This window comes from Meles meles, chromosome 12 (assembly GCF_922984935.1).
Source record: "Meles meles chromosome 12, mMelMel3.1 paternal haplotype, whole genome shotgun sequence".
Lineage (NCBI taxonomy): Eukaryota > Metazoa > Chordata > Mammalia > Carnivora > Mustelidae > Meles > Meles meles.
In genome coordinates, this window is record NC_060077.1 from 34152554 (window position 1) to 34174005 (window position 21452).

General features: G+C 38.1%; 1 protein-coding gene across 3 annotated transcripts in view; it reads left to right on the forward strand.

The window, feature by feature from the left end:
• The window catches only part of PTPN2 (protein tyrosine phosphatase non-receptor type 2), a 79772-nt gene that overhangs the window by 2265 nt on the left and 56055 nt on the right, over positions 1-21452 (forward strand). For 2 of the 3 annotated variants that reach the window (XM_046024873.1, XM_046024874.1), the window contains exon 2: positions 19795-19885. The exons of the other annotated variant lie outside the window; for it this stretch is intronic. In XM_046024873.1, the coding sequence (XP_045880829.1) occupies positions 19795-19885 (91 nt within the window). The remainder of the gene's footprint in view (positions 1-19794; positions 19886-21452) is intronic. 3 annotated transcript variants of the gene reach the window in all.

The window sequence follows — 21452 nt, forward strand, 5'->3', positions numbered from 1 at the left end:
ACATACTGGTGTTATGATAAAAATGGGTCACAAACCAAGAAAGTTAGTAATGGAAAGCAAGTCTAGAAAAAGGTTTTCCTTTGACTCTAGAATGTACATTCAGCCTTACTACAAATACGTACTGAGCAACAGTGGTGTTCCAGTCCTGCTCTGGGCCATTGAGATTCAGTAGAGAATGAAGCAAAGTTTCTTCTCTTGGGGAGCTCACAATTCTAGGATTTGTTCTTTTGATGGCCTCATCACAATTCCCTATTTTCGTTCATCCACTCTTAACACATCTATTATGTATCAGTGTTAGACTTAGTCCCAGCTCTCAAGGATCCAGCCCACTGGGAGTAGTAAGTGAGTAAGAAGATGAAAACATAGAAGTAAGAAATGCAAAGACTAGTTTTAAGCACAGGGTGTTGTCTAATCACCCAAAGGGATGCACCTGGAAATTCTGGTGGTGACTCTGCAGGAAGTATGGCCTTACCTAAGTCTTGAAGGACAAGTTGGCTAGGTGAAGAGAGTAAGGGAAGAAGAATTAGTGTTCCAGAGAAGGAAGGAATGTATGCAGAGGTACAGAGCATAGATTACCAAGAAATTAGCCTCGTGAGGAGTATGGAATGAAGTTGAGATACTGGAGGGATAAGTCTGGAGAGTAAGACAGAGCCCATTAGGTGCCGATAGATCAGACTATGGAATTGGAACTAGTTGATAGGACTCATTGAGGAATTTTAAGCCTGGAAGTACCATGCAAGATCATACTATATATATTTTTTAAATTTTATTTTATTATTTCTTAAAGGTTTTAATTATTTTTTGTCAGAGAACGCGCAAGTGAGTGAGAGCACAAGCAGGGGGAACATCAGGCAGAGGGAGAAGCAGTCTTCCCGCTGAGCAAGGAGCCCAGTGTGGGACTCAAACCCAGGACCCTGGGATCATGACCTGAGCCAAAGGCAGATGCTTAACTGACTGAGCCACCCAGGTGTCCCTTTACTACATTTACTTTTTAGTAAGATTGTTCTACTGGTGTGAATGATGGGGCTCTCTGTAGGCAGGTAGTGCAAGGAAATATTCTGTTGGAATAAACCAGAAGAGAAGTGTTGACCTCCTGAACTAAGGCAGTGGCCGAAGGAATGAAGGGGAGATACTGATTTGAAGTGGTAAGGGGATAAGATGTGTTTGGTTTTAAAACTCTTCAATTCAGTTTGAGATGCCTGTAAGACATCAAAATGGAAATAGTTTAATATATAATTACAGACTTCAGGGAGGTCTGAGCTGTAAATAGGATTTTGGAAATCATGAGCACATGGGTGGTATTTGAGGTCCTAAATGTGGATGAGGTCATCTAGGGAAAATATGGAGGGTTTGGAAATGCTAAAGGCCAACAACAATTAAGTAGGGAAAATATGGAGGGTTTGGAAATGCTGAAGGCCAACAGCAATTAAGGGTGTAGGTAAAGAAAGAAGCTTGCAAAAAAGACTAGAGAGGAATAATCATGGAAGTGGGAGAAAATTGATTGTGGGTGTGAAAGGAGTTGATGGTGAGGAGGGCCACATGCAGCAGATGGGAAAATAAAGTCAAAACTGAAAGGGCCCATTGACTTAAGGAGTGGATGATCACACCTTTATTTTTTATTATTTGGTGTTTTTTGTTTTGTGTGAGTGCGGTTTTTGTTTTGCTTTGTTTTTAGAGGTGAGAGAAAGAGAGAGGGTGGTAGGGAGAGGGGGATAGAGAGAGAATCTTAAGCAGGCTCCATGCCCACCCTTTGTGAAGCCCGGTGTGTGAGGCTTGATCTCACAACCCTGAAATCTTGACCTGAACCGAAATCAAGAGTTGATGCCTAACCCACCTGAGCTACCCAGGTGCTCGCAGATACCTTTAAGGATAACAATTTCAGTGGAGTACGAAAGTCAGATGCTGAGCATGGAGAAGAAAAGGTGGGAAGAAGTACAGCCATGTAAATGGAGACCATTCTTTTAAGAAGCCTAACCTGACTGATGGAGTGGGGTAGGTAGCTAAAGTGACATACAGTTATGTCCATTCTTACTGAAAACCTTCAGTGGTTTTTTCACTGCTCATAATGTAAAATTCAGATCCTTCTGTGGCTCACAAGACCACATGGTCTTCCTCCCCATATGACTTTCTTCCGTCTTCCGTTGGACTCTATTCCTTGAAATGTATGTCTTTTCTTCCCTGAGGGCCTTCATAATTGTAGCTCTCTTTGCCTTAGCACAACTTCTCCCCCTGTTTTCCCCATTAACTATCTCCTACTCATCCCTGAAGTCTCACTTCCTTAGTGAGGGGCCTTCCTGCCCCTCCCCTGCAGGATATGATCCCCTGTTACATACTCCATAGTGTTCCATGACTTCCCCTTTCATAGCAGTGAGTTGGATGTAATGTGCAGCAGATTATTTAGAGAACACAAATTTGCATTAAGCAAACCACTGTTATTTGAGTAGGGAAAAAGTGCTTAAGTGAGCTCTCTGCTTTGTCTGTTACAAGACTGGGTGATATTTGTGTGAATTTTTTTGGCTGTGCTAATTGGATTAGGAAAAGAAAGGCTTTGCTTTTGGGCAAAAACTAGATATAACTAGAAGTTGGACTTGCTTAGTGGTGTGAGAACTTTTGCTTTACACCTTATTGAAAGTCTTGCAGGAAAGGAAAAATGAATTGATTATTTTGAGTGTGAAACTCTTTGGCCCCTTACTCCGTTTTACCCAGTTTTGAACAGTTGCTTTTATAACACAGCTTTTGGTAATAGGAGGTTTCTTAGGAATGAGTTACGGGGTCAGAGCAGAACAGACTGTGAATTTCTCTTCTGCATTGTCTCATTAGAACTTCATGCAGGCAGTACCAATGCCTTGCACAACATCAGGCACTTAGTAGGTGCATGATAAATCTTTGTTGAATAATGACTTCTTACCAGAGAAGCCTGACTTGATGTGTTTTGGGAGAGGGGGAGGATAAGCCTAAAGAGAAAGGTTAGAAGTTGAAGAAATCGAAGGGATTACTGTTGGTGCCAGAAACCTTGAAAAGCAGGTGCTGATGGGAGCAAGAGCACATAGATGGAAGAACTGGCCTTGAAAGGGCACAACTGGCAGAAGTGAGATTGCTGGAAAAGTCTAATTTGGTTTGACTGACAAACTAATGAAACATTAATGTAATCTCAGGTTAACTGCTTTTTGAGAAATGTTCATGATTGCCTTTTTTTTTTTTTTGGTCTGTAGTCACTGCTGATTGCTGTCTGAATCAGGCCCGGGCATGAGAAGGGCAGAGAAAGAATGAAGTTTTAGAGCTTTCAGGGAAGGGAGTGAAACTGTAGGGAAATGGCAAAAAAAAAAAGAAAAAAAAATCATCTAAGCCATGGAGTAATGTTTCTAGTAAATGGTGGCTCAGAAAGAATTTGGTTGACTAATCAGAGTTTAGGAACTGTGAAACTCTTAACTGGTCATTTTTCTTTATTAGAAATTAGTAGTTCAGATAACTGCCAGAGTAAGAGTCATTTGCGAGTCAGCCAAGTTTTAGACGTAGAGTGTCAAGGAAAGTCTATTTTTCTGGTATTTATAGTGGGTAGCCATAGGATAAACCAAAGCTTGCTTGCTTTTTTTTTTTTTTTTTTTTAATTTATTTATTTGACAGAGATCACAAGCAGGCAGAGAGGCAGGTGGGGGGTGGGGTGGGGTGGGGAAGCAGGCTCCCTGCCAAGCAGAGAGCCCCATGTGGGGCTCGATCCTGGAATCCTGAGATCATGACCTGAATCGAAGGCAGAGGCTTAACCCACTGTGTCACCCAGATGCCCCAAACCAAAGCTCTTTTGTACTAAAACACTTCCTTTGCAGTGTGTATTACATGTTGTCTGCAATTGTTTAATCTTGGGATTAGGGAGTTTCACATGGTTGCATGTGCTCTTCTCTACAGACTCCTTAAATTTCCTTAAAAATAGCCTGCTTTCTCATATTTGGAGTCTATATATGTTGGATATTTTCTATGCCTTATGTATCTAGGAAACCTTTTTAAGACTATCCTCCGGTCTCTTTAGGCAAAGTTATGTGATTCCTGAACCTCTATATTCTTTTATTGCAGTATGAACCACATCGTGTTATAACTGCCTACTTGTGTGTCAGGCTCTTTGAGGGGTGCTTTGTTTTTGTTTCCCCACCATTTGCCTGTAGTTCCGAGACATTCACTAAACAAAAGAATCACTCTCCCCTTTTACATGACTCCTGCCTGGCTCAGTTGGTGGAGCATGCACTACTACTTCCTTTTTTTTTTTTTTAAGATTTTATTTATTTATTTATTTGACAGAGAGAGAGAGAGAGATCACAAGTAGGCAGAGAGGCATGTAGAGAAGGGGAAGCAGGCTCCCTGCTGAGCAGAGAGGCCAATGTGGAGCTCAATCCCAGGACCCTGAGATTATGACCTGAGCCGAAGGCAGAGGCTTAACCCACTGAGCCACCCAGGTGTCCTGAGCATGTACCTCTTGATCTCAGGGTTGTGAGTTTAAGCCCTGCATTGGGTGTAGAGATTACTTAAAAATCTTAAAAATAGATAAATAACATGTTAGCACCTTGATGTATTCCAGCCCCCTCATTCATAGCTGAGGAGATGCCTGTCCAACATGAGGTTGGGACTTCTGTACAGTTGCCACCATAGCCAACAGTGACACAGATGGGACCCAAATTTAGTCCTTAGGATTCTCAATTCTGTGTTAGCCCAATTTGCCGTTGTGACTACTTACATTGCTATCTCCTTAAGATCTACTCGAGATTAAGGCCACTGACGGTATCATTTAAATTTTTCGTAGCAAGGAGAGAACGGAATGTGTTTTAATAGGTGGGGTCATTTTGGGATTGGAGGCCTTTAAAACAGTATCTGGGATCCGTGGATTAGACTGGACAGTGATTTCCAAGTTTCCTGGAACTGTCTGCTAAATTGTGTATATGTGTGAGTGTCTTTCGGTATTTTGTTTTTAAGTGATTCAGTAGCTTTTGTTCTCCTATGGATCTCTGTGACTCCTCCATAGGTAAGGGCCACCGTTTTAAGGGAAAGCAGCCTTGGGAATGGTGCCCCTATAGAGAATATATAACTAGAAATTATAACTGTGTTTTGCTCTGATGTATGTTCTGTCATTACTGATACCTGCCTGCAATTGTGGAAATCCAGACAGTCACCTTTGTCCTAGGCTTTCTAGCTTGCCTTTTCCAATTTCTTGTTTTTGTTTGTTTGTTTGTTTGTTTTTTTGAGGGAGGCTGCAGAGGGAGCAGGAGAGAGAATCTTGAGCAGGCTCCACACTGGGTGTGGAGCCTGATGTGGGGCTCTATCTTACAATCCTGAGATCACAAACTGGTCAAAATTCAGATCTTCAACCAACTGAGCCACCCAGGTACCCTTTAATTTCTTGATTTTAACCGGAATCTCTTAAGAACTCAAAGCTACTCCCAGATTGCTACTATGCACATAATTAACTTTTTCCAATTGGAGACCTGTTACAGCTCTTGGAGTCTCCTTTCTGTTGTTCTGTCTCCCTGCTTGTAGTGTTCTGTTAAAGTCACTGTTTCTTGAGGGCTGTTTGTTGGGGCTTGTTTATTTTTTTCATTTCAAAAAAATTTTATTTATTTATGAGATAAGAGCACAACTGGTGAGGAGCAGAGGGAGAGGGAAAGAAGCAGACTCCATGCTGAGCACAGAACCCAGTGTGGGGTCTTGATCCCACAAGCCTGACATCATGACCTGAGCCGAAGTCAAGAGCTGACCATTCAAGTAGCTGAGCCACCCAGGCACCCCATAGGGGCTTGGTTAAACTAACTGGCATATTAGGACTTTTGTAATACTCTCCATTATTCTGTGTCAGTCTAGCATGTAAAAGTTAAAACATAGCGGCTGATAACTGAGGAAGAAATAGGGTTCTGCAGGATAATTTTAAAGAATGTAAATTCTGACTTTGTTGATCTGAGTCGAATACTCAGATGTTCTAATTAATGATGTTCTAGCTTGCCTGGCTATTGTCTGAAATAGCTGTTGAAAACAAATGTGATGCTATTTTATATGTATTTAGTGTAGTGCTAATTTAATGTTCCGTTTATGGTATAGTAGTAGTAATGTTCAGGCAGTTGTTTTGGCTTAATGGTGAAATCCTTGGTTTTAGATCTTTTTTTTTTTTTTTAAAGATTTTATTTATTTATTTGACAGAGAAATCACAAGAGAGGCAGGCAGAGAGAGAGGAAGGGAAGCAGGCTCTCCGCTGAGCAGAGAGCCAGATGCGGGACTCGATCCCAGGACCCTGAGATCATGACCTGAGCTGAAGGCAGCGGCTTAACCCACTGAGCCACCCAGGCGCCCCACCTTGGTTTTAGATCTTAAACACTGGGGAACCTGGGTGGCTCAGTCACTTAACATCTGCCTTAGGCTCAGGTCATGATCCCGGGGTCCTGGGATTGAGCCATATGTGGGGCTCTCTGCTCAGCAGAGAGTCTGCTTCTCCTTCTGCTTCTGCCTTCCCATCCCCATGCCCTGTCCCCTGTCAAATAAATAAATCAATAAATACTTAAGGATCTTAAAACATCTTTAAACACATTTAAAATGAAACCTATGAACAAGGGGAATGCCTGCATACATAAAATCCTCTAAATTTTAGCATGTGATTTCAAACTGTTGGGGTTGAAGACCTCTGGTCAAGTCCTGGTCAAGAAATTGATTTCTGATTAGATACTTTAATCTGTGAATTCCTGGTACTTTTTCAGTGTGGTATTTTCATGGGTTTGTTTTTTTTTTTTTAAGATTTTATTTATTTATTACAGACAGAGATCACAACTAGGCAGAGAGGCAGGCAGAAAGAGAGGGGGGAAGCAGGCTCCCTGCTGAGCAGAGAGCCTGATGCGGGGCTCGATCCCAGGACCCTGGGATCATGACCTGAGCCAAAGACAGAAGCTTAACATATTGAGCCACCCAGGCACCCCTTCATGTTTGTTTTAATGTAGTCTTCTTACTCCTTTTGTAACCAGTATGGCTGATTTAATATGCTCTTCCTCTGTCTATTTGGTTTATTTCACTGAGCATTTATAACTTTGTTTCAGACTGCTTTCATTCCTTTTGAAGAAAATCTCATACCGAATTATTTTATTCTTTCACTGTATTTGAACAGTTTTATACTCTGAAAGCTGTCAGTTCCTCTTTGCAGTTTCTAGTTGACCCTCGAACAATACAGGGTTAGAGGTGACCACATACAAGTTTTAACTCCCTAAAACTTAGTTATTATTAGCCCACTGTTGACTGGAAGCCTTACCAAAGACATAGTCAATTAAGATTTTTTTATGTTGTGGGTGTTTTATAGTGTATTTTTTTAAAAGGTTTATTTTTATTTATTTGACAGAGATCACAAGTAGGCAGAGAGGCAGGGAGAGAGAGAGAGAGAGGAGGAAGCAGGCTCCCCGCGGAGCGGAGAGCCCAATGCGGGGCTCGATCCCAGAACCCTGAGATCATGACCTGAGCCGAAGGCAGAGGCTTTAACCCACTGAGCCACCCAGGTGCCCCTTATAGAGTATTTTTATAACAAAGTGAGCTAGAGAAAAGTAAATGTTATTAAAATCATAAGGAAGAGGGGGCACCTGGGTGGTTCAGTCGTTAAGCATCTGCCTTTGGCTCAGGTCATGATCCCAGGGTCCTGGGATCGAGCCCCGCATCGGACTCCCTGCTCCTTGAGAAGCCTGCTTCTCCCTCTCCCCCTGCTGTGTTCCCTCTCTCGCTGTGTCTGCCTTTGTCAAATAAATAAAATCTTAAAAAAAAAAAATCATAAGGAAGAGAAAATACCCATTTTGTTCAAGGGTCAACTACTTAATTGTGCTTCCAGAATTCTTTAGATGAGTTCGACTTAGGTTGTATGGCTCCCAGAGTGTGACCACTCTGTTCCTCATCAAGGGCTGATGTGCTGGGGTCTCCTTAGAAAACTGAAGTCACTTCATGACAGTGAGACCTGCTTCTGCATGGATTTATGTTTTAATCAGTGCCTGCTTCCCTTTCTCCCTCCGTCTATTGCACTCCTACAAAACAAATACTAGCACAATGTTCTACACCTTGCTTTTTTTTTCACTCAATCTGTTATTGGAAATTCTTCGATTTAGCTGTGTTCATTTTAACATTTTAATAGTATTCATTATTTAACCATTGATCTATGGGCTTGTAGATTATTTCTAGTTGTTAGCTATTAAAAAACGATGTTGCAATGAATAACCTTACAAAGAAGTTTTATCAATGTACACTTCCATCAATGGTGTAAGAAAGTACTTGTTTCCTTATACTCTTTGACCTCTACCCAGTTACATCATCTAACTTTCTGATCTTTATCTGAGAGGTGAAAAATAGTCTTATTGTAGTTATAATTTACAATTTTGTTGTAATGAGTGCCGCTGAACAGCTTCTCTTTTAAAAAAGCCATTTGTATTTCCTTTCTCTTTTTAATACATAGGCGTTCTTTACACATTAAGGAAGTTAAGTCTTTGTCGTATATTGCAAATAATTTTTCAATTTATTACCTTTTGGCCTTGTTTGTGGTATTTTTTCATGTAGAAAATTTAAATTTTTATGAAATCCAATTTATCAGCTTTTTCTAGATTTTTGCACCATGGCTTAGAAAGACCTTGTCTAGTCTATGATTACAAAAAATTTTCTTCAGTGTTTTCTTCTGCAATTTTATGGTTTCTTTTTTTCTTAATATTTAAATGATTGCTCAACCAGGACTTTATTCTGATAAAAGGAATTAAGTAGACATCCAATTAATTTTTTTGTCTAAAATATATAACAAAATATTCCATTTTAGCCATTTTAAGTGTACAATTCAATGTCATTGATTCCATTTATAATGTTGTGCAACCATCACTGCCGTTTCCAAAACCCTTTCAGCACCCCAAATAGAAACTCTGTACCCATTAAGCAATAACTCCTTATTTCCCCCTCCTCCTGGTGACTTCTGCTCTACTTTCTATCTGTGAATTTGTCTCCTCTAGATACCTCATACAAGTGGAGTCATATGTTTGTCCCTTTGTGTCTGGTGTATTTCACTTAGCATAAGGTTGTCAAGGTTGAGCTATGTTTTTGTAGCCTGTTACCAACTTCATTCCTTTTTATAGCTGACTGATTTTTTTTGTACGTATATACCACATTTTGTTTCTCCATTCATCTGTTAATGGACACTTAGGTTGTGTTCAGCTTTTGACTGCTGTGAATAATGCTGCTATGAACATTGCTGTGCATATAGTCATTGGAATCCTTGTTTTTAAATTCTTTTGGATTTGGACCTAGAAGTTGAGCTGCTGGATAACATGGTAATTCTGTGTTTAGCTAAATGGTTTCTATGGTGGCTGCAACATTTTACGTTCCCACTAGCAGTGTTTGAGGATTCTAATTTCTTTATATCCTCACAAACACTTGTTATTTTCCATTTTTAAAATTATAGTCTTGCTAGTAGGTATGAAGTGGTTTATATTTGCATTTCTGTAATGACTAAGGATGTCAAGTATCTTTTTCCTGTGTTTATTGACTAATTGTGTATCTTAGGAGAAATGTCTGTTCAGGTCCTTCGCCTGTTTTTTTCCTAAGACAAATTTTTTTTAAACTCCTTTTTTTTTTTTTTTAAGATTTTTTTTATTTATTTGAGAGAGAGGGAGAGCTCAGAGGGAGAGTGAAAGGGAGAAGCAGACTCCCTGCTAAGCAGAGAGCCCAATATGGGACTTGATCTTGGGACCCTAAGATCATGACTTGAGCCGAAGCCAGATGCTTAACCAACCTAGCCACCCAGGCACCCAAGACTTCATTTTTTTTAGAGTAGTTTTAGGTTCACAGCAAAATTGAGGGGGAGCTGCAGAAATTTCTCATATACCTCCTGCCCACACACATGTGGCCTTCCACATTATCAAAATGCCCCTCCAGAGTGGTATGTTTGTTATAATTGATGAGCCTACATTGATATAAATATCCAAAGTCCCTAGTTTACCTTAGGGTTCATTTTTGGTGGTATACATTGAGGGTTTGGGCAAATGTACATGTATCCATCATTATGGCATCATATATAAAAATCCAGTGTTCTACCTATTCATCCCTACCCCCTTCCCCAACCCCAGTAACCATTATTGATCTTTTTATTGTCTACATAGTTTTGCCTTTTCCAAAAATGTCATATAGTTGGAATCATATAGTAAGTAGCCTTTTCAGATTGGCTTCTTTCACTTAGTAATATGCATTTAAGGTTCCTACATGTTTTCATGGCATGATAATTCATTTCTTTTGAGCACTGAATAATACTCCATTGTCTGGATGTAACATTGTTTTGCCATTCATCTACTGAAGGACATCTTGGTTGCTTCCAAGTTTAGACAGTTGTACATAAAGCTGCTATGTCCGGTTTTTCTGTGGACATAAGTTTTCACCTTCTTTGGGTAAATAGCAAGGAGTGCAGTTACTGGATTATATGGTAAGAGTATGTTTAGTTTTGTGAGAAACCACCGAACTGCTTTCTAAAGTGGCTGTACCATTTTGTATTCTGACCAACAATATTGTGCATTATAGCCTTGTCAACTTTTGGTGTTCTCAGTGTTCCAGATTTTGGCCATTCTAATAGATGTCTGTGTATTTTTACATTGTTTGTCCTTTTGTTGTTGAATTGTAGGAATTCTTTGTAGTTGTGGTTATTAATCCCTTGTCAGATATATGATAGGCAAATATTTTTTCCCAAGCTGTGTGTTTCCTTTTTTTTTTTTTTTTAAGATTTTATTTATTTATTTGACAGACAGAGATCACAAGTGGGCAGAGAGGCAAGCAGAGAGAGAGGAAGAGGCAGGCTCCCTGCTGAGCAGAGAGCCCGATTCCGGCTGGATCCCAGGATTCTGGGATCATGACCTGAGCCTAAGGCAGAGGCTTTAATCCACTAAGCTACCCAGGCGCCCCTGTGTGTTTCCTTTTAATTGTGTATTTTCATTTAATGGACAGAGATTTTAATTTTGATGAAGTCCAGTGTATTTTATTTTTTTGTCACCTGTGCTTTTGGTGTCATAATTTAAGAAACCATTAACAAATCTAAGATGATGACTTTCAGTGCTTATGCTTTCTTCCAAGAGTTTTATTGTTTTAGCTCTTACATTTGGTCTTTGATCCATTTTAGTTAATTTTTGTATGGTGAAAGTCAGCTTCATTTTTTTTGGCATGTGGATATCCAGTTTTCCCAGCATCACTTGTTAAAAGACTTTCCACATTGAATTTGCTTGCTTGTTGAAAATCAAATGACTGTAGATCTGAGAGTTTATTTCTGAACTTTGTATTCTATTCCATTGATCTCTGTGACTGTTTTTATGCCATACCACACTGGTACAATTACTGTAGCTTTGCAGTAAGTTTTGTAATCCGGAAATGTGAGTCCTCCAACTTTGTTACTCTTTTTCAAGATTGTTTTGGCTATTCAGGGTCCTATGAAATTCCATATAAATATTGGGATGAGGTTTTCCATTTCTGCATAGTTGTCACTGAAATTTTGATAGACACTGAATCAGTATATCACTTAAGTAGTTTTGTATTCTTAGTATTTAAATCTTCCAATTCATGAATACAGGATTTCTTTGTATTTATTTAGGTTATCTTTAGTTTCAGCTGTGTTTTGTAGTTTCCAGTGTACAAATCTTTCACCTTTTTGGTTAAGTTTATTCAGAACAATTCTTTTTGATTCTGTTGTAAATGGGATTGTTTTCTTAATTTCCTTCTTTGGATTCATTGCTTGCGTATAGAAATACTGACTTTTGTATGTTGATTTTTGTGTTCTGCAGCTTTGCTGAATTTATTAACTCAACAGGTTTTTTTTGGTGTGGGTGGGTGGGTTCTTTAGGATTTTCTACATATAAGGTCACGTCATTTGTGAATAAAGATAGTTTTACAACTTCCTTTCCAATTTGAATGCCTGTTTATTTATTATAGCACAGTTACTTTGGCTAAAATTTCAGTACACTGTTGAATAGAAGTGGTGAAAGTGTGGGATGCCTGACTGGCTCATTTGGTAGAGCGTGTGATTTTTGTTCTTGAGGTTGTGAGTTTGAACCCCAGGTTAGATGTGGAGATTACTTAAAAATAAAAAGTTTAAAATAAATAAATAAAATCCTTGGGGGGAAAAAAGTGGTGAAATTGGGAATTCTTGTCTTGTTCCTGACCAGTTCTTTTTTTTTTCCCTAAATAATTGCCTGCTTTTATCATACTGTTTGCTGAATATCCCATCCCTTTTTCCTCCCTCTTCCTGCCATTTAGAGTACCATCCTTATAATTTGCAGAATTCCTTTATGTATATTGGGTGAATGAAGCGTGAACAAATGCCTGTATAATCTCATCTCTGTGCCTGTTCATCCTCATTTCTTGCATTTCCCTCTCGTGCACCACAAGTTCTGTGCTGCTTATCCTTCTTGCAAGACATCAGTTATTCATTCTTTCATTTGTTTATTTATCTATTTATTTTTTCATTTGTTTATTTTTATGTACTTTTGCATCTTAATGACTTGGCACGAGCTGTTTTGTCTACTTAGACCTGTCATTCTCTACTTGTTTATGTGGCATGCTCCTTGTTATTCTTTTCTTTCTTTCTTCTTTTTTTTTTTTTTTTTTTTTTTTTTTTTTTTTTTTTGAGTCTTCCTTTAAGTTTCTGCACCCAGTGTGGGACTCGAACTTAACAACTGAGAGGTCAAGAGTTACATGCTCCATCAGCAGAGCCAGGCCGGTGCCCCTCCTGGTCATCTTTTGGGTCTATTCATGCACTGTGCTCTTTACTCCCCAAGGTGAAAGTAAATCTACTTTCCATGTTTATTTTGTATATATCTGTGCGTGTGTGTGTACTTATTTGAGGTTTTATTTATTTATTTGACAGAGTGCACAAGCAGGGGAAGGGAGAGGGGCAGAAGCAGGCTCCCCGCTGAGCAGGGAGCCCCAAGCGATGTGGGACTCCATTCTAGGTCCCTGGGATCATGCCTTGAGCCAAAGGTAGATGCTTAACCAGCTGAGCCACACAGGTATCCCTCTGTGTTTATTTTAAATGTGAGCATACTTTTCTTGTGGCACTTACGATAGTCTTAAGGAAAATTCTGAGGTCTGAGTATAAAAAAAGAAAAGGTTTTTAGATACAGTGGTACAAATAGCCGTAAACATTGACAACAAGAACAGGATCTTAATCCCATGCAATAAAGGCTTTTTTGTTGTTCTTACTTATTATTGAAATGACCAAAATGCAGTGATAAGAAGAAAAATCTACATTATTATTTGGCACCAGAGAAGGGTCTTACCCATATGCTTGAGACTTAGAGGTTTGTTTTTTTTTGTTTGTTGGTTTTGGTTTTTTTTTTCCAGTTTTCTTGAGAAATGACTGATATACATATATACATCACTGTTTACATTTAAGGTATGTACAGCATGGTGGTTTGATTTATATGTATTGTAAAATGATTATCACATAGGTTCTGCTAATATCCATCTTCTCATATAAATAGAATAAAAGGAAAAGACAGGAAGGAAAAGTTTTCTCCTTGTGATGAGAACTTTTAGGATTTAATCTCAGTAACTTTTCTCTGTATCACGTAGTAGTGTTAAGCTGTAGTCATCCTGTTGTACATTACCTCTGTAATACTTATTTGACTTATAACTGGAAGTTTGTTTCTTGACCAGTTTCCTCCAATTCCAAGATTTAGAGGATTTTGATATAAAACAGTGTGAGCATCTACAAAAGCCTGGGTGAGAGTTGATGCCTGCACTTTCTGTGAAGATGAACAAACAAATGTTAGACATATTGAAAGTTCAGCACCTCAAGAAAGTGAGACTAGTTGGATCATTTAGAGCCTATTGAATAGTATATGAAATAGGGAAAACGAATTCAGATTCCCAAAACAAGAGCAGGTTATAAAAATAAACTGAGAATAGGAAGGAGTTCTTAAATTCATAAAACATAATTGTTGAAAAAAGCCTTAAGATTCACTAGCAATATAGATTGTGTGGAATACCAAGTTAGCATGAGAAAAATCTGAATTCAGGAAAGAGATATTTAAAGTGAAAATTATGAGAGAACACTTAAAACACATAAAAACACATAAAAGTCTCAAATCTCTGTGTTAGGTTGTTCTGAAATAGAACAGAGGACCCTGAGATGAAGCAGGGACCAAAGACATAAATGGAAGAGTGTTTCTGAGCTGAAGAAAGCCTTGAATTTCAAGATTAAAGGGGACCACAAAGTCTTCACCAAGAATATATTACAGAAGCATAAAAACCTAGGTGTGTCTTGATGAATTTTCCAAGTAACAGGATAGAAGACAAAACCCTGTAAGACAGAAAAACAAGCTATGTTTAGAGAAGAACCTGTCAGCTTTGCATCAGACTTACGCACTCTGACATTGTATGCCAGAAGATAATGGAGAAATGTCCCCAAGAGCTGAGAGAAATGAAATAGGTATAGAACGTATGTTTGGGCAGTGAAGCCAAGTAAACTCTAGAGTTAACGTTAAATCATTATAAATACTGTTGTAAACCTTACTGCAAGTGGTAAGAAATTAATTTTGAAATAATTGAAAATATTAAAAAAACCGGATCCGAAGTTCTAGATTATTTCAAGAAAATATGGGGGATTGGGCTGTAGGAAGAAGGAAGTGAAATATATGATAATTGTACTATAGATTTTATCAGTAGGGATTTTAAAAAAAGATTTTATTTATTTGAGAGAGGGAGAGGGAGAAGCAGGCTCCCTGCTCTTGGGGCTTCATCCCAGGACCCTGAGATCATGATCCGAGCTGAAGGCAGACACTTAACCGACTGAGTTACCCAGGCTCTCCTACCAGTAGGGATTTATTGATAGATACTTTCACATTAGTAGAAAAATACAAGTTCAAACATGGCTTTTACAAAATTTTAAGAGTGATTCCCAGTAGAATAGGAATGGTACTTTTACTTCTAAATTACTAGAGGTGTGGGGCGCCTGGGTGGCTCAGTCGGTTAAAGCCTCTGCCTTCGGCTCAGGTCAGGATCCCGGGGTCCTGGGATCGAGCCCCACATCGGGCTCTCTGCTCTGCGGGGCACCTGCTTCCTCCTCTCTCTCTGCCTGCCTCTCTGCCTAGTTGTGATTTCTCTCTGTCAAATAAATAAAATATTAAAAATAAATAAATTACTAGAGGGAAAGAGGAACAAAGAAAACTTGATTAATACAGAAAAAAACGGGGAAAAGGAAATAAGGAAGCATAACATATAGAAAACAGCAGCCGTTGAGAATCATTTTTGGGTAAAAGAAGAAATCAATAATGCCTTTAGAGACTCTAGAAAATAATGAGATGACACTCTTCTAAGCTTAATAGGATTTGACCAGTCTCTAAAGCAAGAAGGAAAGAAAAGGATATTAGTGGGCTAAGCAAGCATTTCATTCAAGCTAGAAAAACAACAAAGTAAAATAAAGCTTTAGAAGGTCAGATTGAATACAAAGGAAAGATAAAAATAGATGAGTAAGCATTTTCCCTTCCCCTTCCAAATAGGCGTTTAATTTTACTTGTGATTATAATCCTAAAATTCTAATGATATTATGAGGTATTATCTAGAGATACAGTTAGAACACCTTTCCCTAATTTATTTTGGGACTATAAAGATGGTCAGTATGAGGGAGTGTAATACTATGAAATTCATCCTCATTGATTAAGGGAGAAAAAAAGCGTAGTCCTATTGAGATCAGTTAAAATAAAAAATTTTTTAAAATACTTAAGAATAAACTTAAGAAATGTGTTGGGTTTGGGGGTACCTGGGTGGCTTTGTCAGTTAAGTGTCTGACTCTTGATTTCTGCTCAGGTCATGATCTCAGGGCCATGGGATTGAGCCCCATGAAGGCGGCTCCATGCTTAGTGTGGAGTCTGCTCGAGATTCTCTCTCCCACTCCCCCTTCTCTCACTTGCGTGTGCAAACACACATACTCTCTCTCTAAAATAAATAAATTTAAATAAATAAAGATTTGAAGCAGATAGTTAAAAGTGGCAATAAGTGTTTAATCTCACTGATGGTAAAATGAGTGTGATATTATATACTTTTCTATTTGAAATATTTCACAATGAAAATAAATTTTTATTGCATAAATCTGTACCCTTCCCTAGATGTTCGGCCTTCTCCCCCAAATTTACTAATTTCTCATCCTCCTTCTAGAATTATTCACTGTACTCTGGGCGTATTTATGTTTGAGTGGATTGTTCCCTCCCCACCATGAGTGCAATATTGTTTTGTACTTTTTTCACTATGCAGTGAAATTGTTCATTTCATTGTTTCTTTGAAAATTTTTCATATCACTATATGTAGCACTTGTCCTTTTTCCTTGTTTTCTTTTCCCTTATAAATTATAAGGCATTGGTGCCTTATAATTTATCTCACCAGTTCACTCGTGAAGATCACTTAACATTTTTGCTAATTTTTCACTCTTTACGTACAGTGAACATCCTTGTCCATAAATCTTTGCACACAGGTGTGTGGCTATGTAATATAAATTCCTAGAGGATAAAATAGGTGGGTCAAATTTATGATCTTATTAAATCATTCCCAAACATTGTATCTGTTTACATTCAGCAATAACGTATGAGAATACTATCATCTGCCTAGTGTTATCAGAATTTTTTATTCTTGCCAATTTGTTTTCTCTACATTTGATACAGAAAAGCTGTTAACAGAAAACTGTTTTAGTATGTTTTTACTTTGTAATTTTTAATTTTTTAAAAAAAGATTTTTATTTATTTGAGAGAGAGCACACGCACCAGCAAGAGAGAACATCAGTTGCGGGGAGGGGTAGAGGGAGGGAACCTAATGTAGGGCTCAGTCCCAGGACTTTGGGATCGTGACCTGGGCCAAAGGCAGACACTTAACCAACTGAGCCACTCAGGTGTCCCTGTTTTAGTATTATTTTAAATTAATATTTTTCTTTTATGTCAGTCACTAATTTGCAATATAAAATTACTTTGTAGGGGCACTTGGGTGGCTCAGATGGTTTAACGACTGCCTTTGGCTTAGGTCATGATCTCCAGGTCTTGGGATCAAGCCCCATGTCAGGCTCCCAGCTCAGCAAGGAGTCTGCTTCTCCCTCTCCCTCTGGTGCTCCCCTTGCTTGTGCTCTCTTTCTTCTCTTTCTGTCTCTGTATCTCTCTCAAATGAATAAATAAAATGTTTTTAAAAAATTACTTTGTAGTGTTTAACTCTATAAAGTATATGAAGTTATCAAATAAATATAAGCCTAGACCTGAATGTATTTAATTTTACATGTAAAATTTATTACTTAACATATAAAAACTTAATATAATTAATGTATTTGAATAGTTGACACTTTTTCATCTTTTCAGCTAATTACATTTGTTATATGCTTTCTTGGAAAAGTTTTGAAACCAAAAGATAATATTTCTGTCCAAATTAATATATGAGGCTATATACTTTGATACTGGAACTGAATTAAGTCATATGAAAACAGAAAATTAGGGGTCAGTTTAACTTAAAAACATAGATGCGTACATCTTAAATAAAACAATGGTGGTACATCTAGACAATGGGATATTATTCAGCACTAAAAAGAAATGAGCTATCAAGCCATGAAAGGACATGGAGGAACTTTAAAGGCATATTACTAAGTGAAAATGTATAAATTGTAGTTCAGCACCTACCTGAGTAAAGGAGAACAGCTATATGATCCCTTCCATAAATGCAGGGAAAACAGTGTATACAGTTCAACACCCACTCATGATAAAAAGTGTTTAGCCAACTAGAAATTGAAGAGAAATATCTTAACTTGAAAAGGGTATCTATTGATCTATCTATTGACCCAAAGCAAATATTATGCCTAAAGGCTAAACCTTAGTAGCAGTTGTTTCAAAATCAGAGGGGAAAATAAATCTATATGACATTGAATAGTCAATTTTAGCCAATGGGATTAGATAAGAAAAAGAAATAAGAAATTAAAAAAGTACAGGGAAGAGACAGAATTACAACTGTTTGGTAATACTGAGAAATCCAGAGCCACTACAGAATATTAGAGAGCTCAGTAAGACTGCTGGATGAGAGAGAAGCATTAAAAAATCAGTAGCAACAATTACAGCATGTATGTGTATGTGTTTCTATTGTGTGTTTGTGGCAGATTGCATTTTCCAAAGTGGCAATACCAACATAGGTTGTGTTCCACATGTCCTTTGCACACGCAGTGTGACCCACTGAGAGGTGGTCTGTGTTCCCTACTCTCTGCATCTTAGAAGGCTCAGTGGTGAAAATACAAACTAGAAAGTTACCTGTTCTGGGGCTGGTGGCATACAAGAGGCTGGGGAATCCATAGTAGGAGCATTTGTCAAGAAGTGCTCTTGTTTTTTGGGAGGTTTTTGATCACTGCTTCAATCTCGTTACTAAATATGGATAAGGAAGACGTGGTCCATATACACGATGGAGTATTATGCCTCCATCAGAAAAGATGAATACCCAACTTTTGTATCAACATGGACGCGACTGGAAGAGATTATACTGAGTGAAATGAGTCAAACAGAGAGAGTCAATTATCATATGGTTTCACTTGTTTGTGGAGCATAACAAATAACATGGAGGACAAAGGGAGATGGAGAGGAGAAGAGAGTTGAGGGGAATTGGAAGGGGAGATGAACCATGAGAGACTGTAGACTCTGAAAAACAATCTGAGGGTTTTGAAGGGGCAAGGGGTGGGAGGTTGGGGGAGTCAGGTGGTGGGTATTATGGAGGGCACGTATTGCATGGAGCACTGGGTGTGGTGCATAAACAATGAATTCTGTTACACTGAAAAGAAATAAAATAAAATAAAGATTTAAAATTTCTAAAAAAAGAAAAAATACATAGGGTTTTCAATCAAAATTAATTAAGAATACAGTTATTAAACTAAACATCTGTAAATACTAAAAAAGTGACTTGAGTAATTTATTTATGCTTAATTTATAAAATCATGTGGCGCCTCACTTTTAAAATGCTTTTTCTCACATGTGATAGTGTGAAAACAAATCAAATTAATTTTTGCTGTTGATGCACACTTTTTTGGGTGTTTCTGGTTTAGCCTGCATTCTCAGAATAATATGTTCTATTTGAGTGGAAAAAAAAAAACCAACTGTTCATGCACTATACACCAGATAGCTGAGTGCTTAGTGTGCCCGTACCCTTACAGAATTTCTTCCCCAGTGGAACACAGAGAACTGTAAGGGTCCTAAAATGAGCTTCTGACCTAGTGGTGGTTGCTAAGCATTTATGGCTCTAGAAATAAAATTTGAGGATATTTCTGGACTCAAAGTAACAGTAATATGGCATGAAGGTGAAGAAATAGATGAAAGTTTTAAGATAGAAAGTCCAAAATAGAGGTAGATATTATTGAGAGCTTAGTAAGAAATCAGAGTATGATATGATTAGCCTTAGATACCTCCATTGCATTAGTTCTGTGTTACATAACGTGTCTAATGTTGCTTGTAGGGGTTGAATCATTACGTGGCAATATATGAATACATCCAGAGCAGAGACATTGTGCCTGAAGGACCTTGTTCAGTCCTGAGGTCTGGCACTTAACTGGCGTTATGACCTTTGGCAGATTGTTTAACCTCTTGGAGCCTGTCATCCCTCACATATAAAACAGGGATGATAGTTTTTCCTGTTGGTGTTGTAAGAACTGAATGAGATAATGTAGACAGTGAGCTTTGTGTTGTACTTGGCATTTCATCAGTGCTTGATAAATGTTACTTTATTCTGGAAAGTATCTGTTTTGCTCAATTTAAGAGGAATATTAAAATGTATTTTTGTTATTTTAAGGAAATTCGCAATGAGTCCCATGACTATCCTCATAGAGTGGCCAAGTTTCCAGAAAACAGAAATCGAAACAGATACAGAGATGTAAGCCCATGTAAGTACTTTGGGTTTGTGTGCATGTGTATATTTGTGGGTTTGTTTTAGGAGGCAAAATACAATGAAAAAGAAGGTTTGGGATTAGGGTTGATAAGGTACAGTGGTTTTCTTCATATTAACATAATACATGTTCTTTAAGGAAAAATTTCAAGACACAAAATAGTAGGAGGAAGGAAAATTGCCCATAATTATTGCATCCTTCAAACATAGCCACTGTTATTTCAGTGTATTTCTTACTAACCTTTTTTCTTATGCATAATTCTCTTTTTTAAAATTAATGGTAATCATATATATGTGTATATGTACTTGTATATGTAAATTTCTTATTATTCCATAACCTTTTAAATATTACTGAAAATATTTATCATTGTAGTTTTCTTTTTTCTGCCACATTATAAAAGTAGTATGTACTCTCTGTAGAAAACTTTTAAAACAGAAATGTATAAAAGAGAAAAACCTCATGATTTAAAAATAAATTTAAAACTTCTGGGTTTATATTTTTTTTTGTATTTTTTCTGAATAAACATATATGTACATTCTTTTATTTATTTAAATATTTAATTCATTTGAGAGAGTGCATGAGTGCGCATGCAAAGGGGAGGAGCATAGGGAGAAGGAGAGAATCTCATGCAGGCTCCATGCTGAGCACTGAGCCTGACATGCAGCTCTGTCTCTCAGTCCTAAGATCATGACCTGTGCTGAAACCAAGAGTCACCCAACCAAGAGTCAGATGCTTAACTGACTGAGTCCCCAGACACCCCTATATACATTCTTATAAGTTTAAAATTAGAAGGCTTCACATACTAATTGTAGCTCTTTTCCCACCTCATAATACATTGTAAGCATTTTCCTATCATAAGTCTTTCAGTAGCTTTGATCCCGGCTTTGAATATGCCATTCTTTTATGTAAAAGTTCCCTTGTGGTTGAACATTTGGATTCTGATGCACATACTTGTGCGTGTACACAATTCTGTGAATAGGTGTCACACCACAGCTTTAAAAATGTGTTTGTCCTGAGGTGATTTTAATTTTTGTTCTGATTGATACCATTTGTTCAAATACTAAATTACTACTTACTATTCTACAGTGTTATTCCATATTAGATTTTAGTGGGCATGGTTCTTTTCTTTAGGGCTGCTTGTTAGTGGGGACATAAAAAAGAAAAAATACTGAATTTATCACATTTTGGTTCCTACTTGTTTGTGATTCTTTCCGCTAGTTGACGAGGGTATGGTGCTAGTATGCTGAGACCTCCTATGTAGGCTGAATAATCTCACTCTACTCAAGGCTACAGATTGTATACACTTATATACGTTATCTTCCTCGTTAGGACAGTATGGATATCCCACTGAATATGTACTGGGGGGGGGGGGACGCGCCTGGGTGGCTCAGTGGGTTGAGCCTCTGCCTTTGGCCCAGGTCAGGATCTCAGGGTCCTGGGATCGAGCCCTGCATCGGGTTCTCTGCTCAGCAGGGAGCCTGCTTTCCCCTCTCTCTGCCTGCCTCTCCGCCTACTTGTGATCTCTCTCTCTCTCTCTGAGTCAAATAAATAAATAAAATCTTTA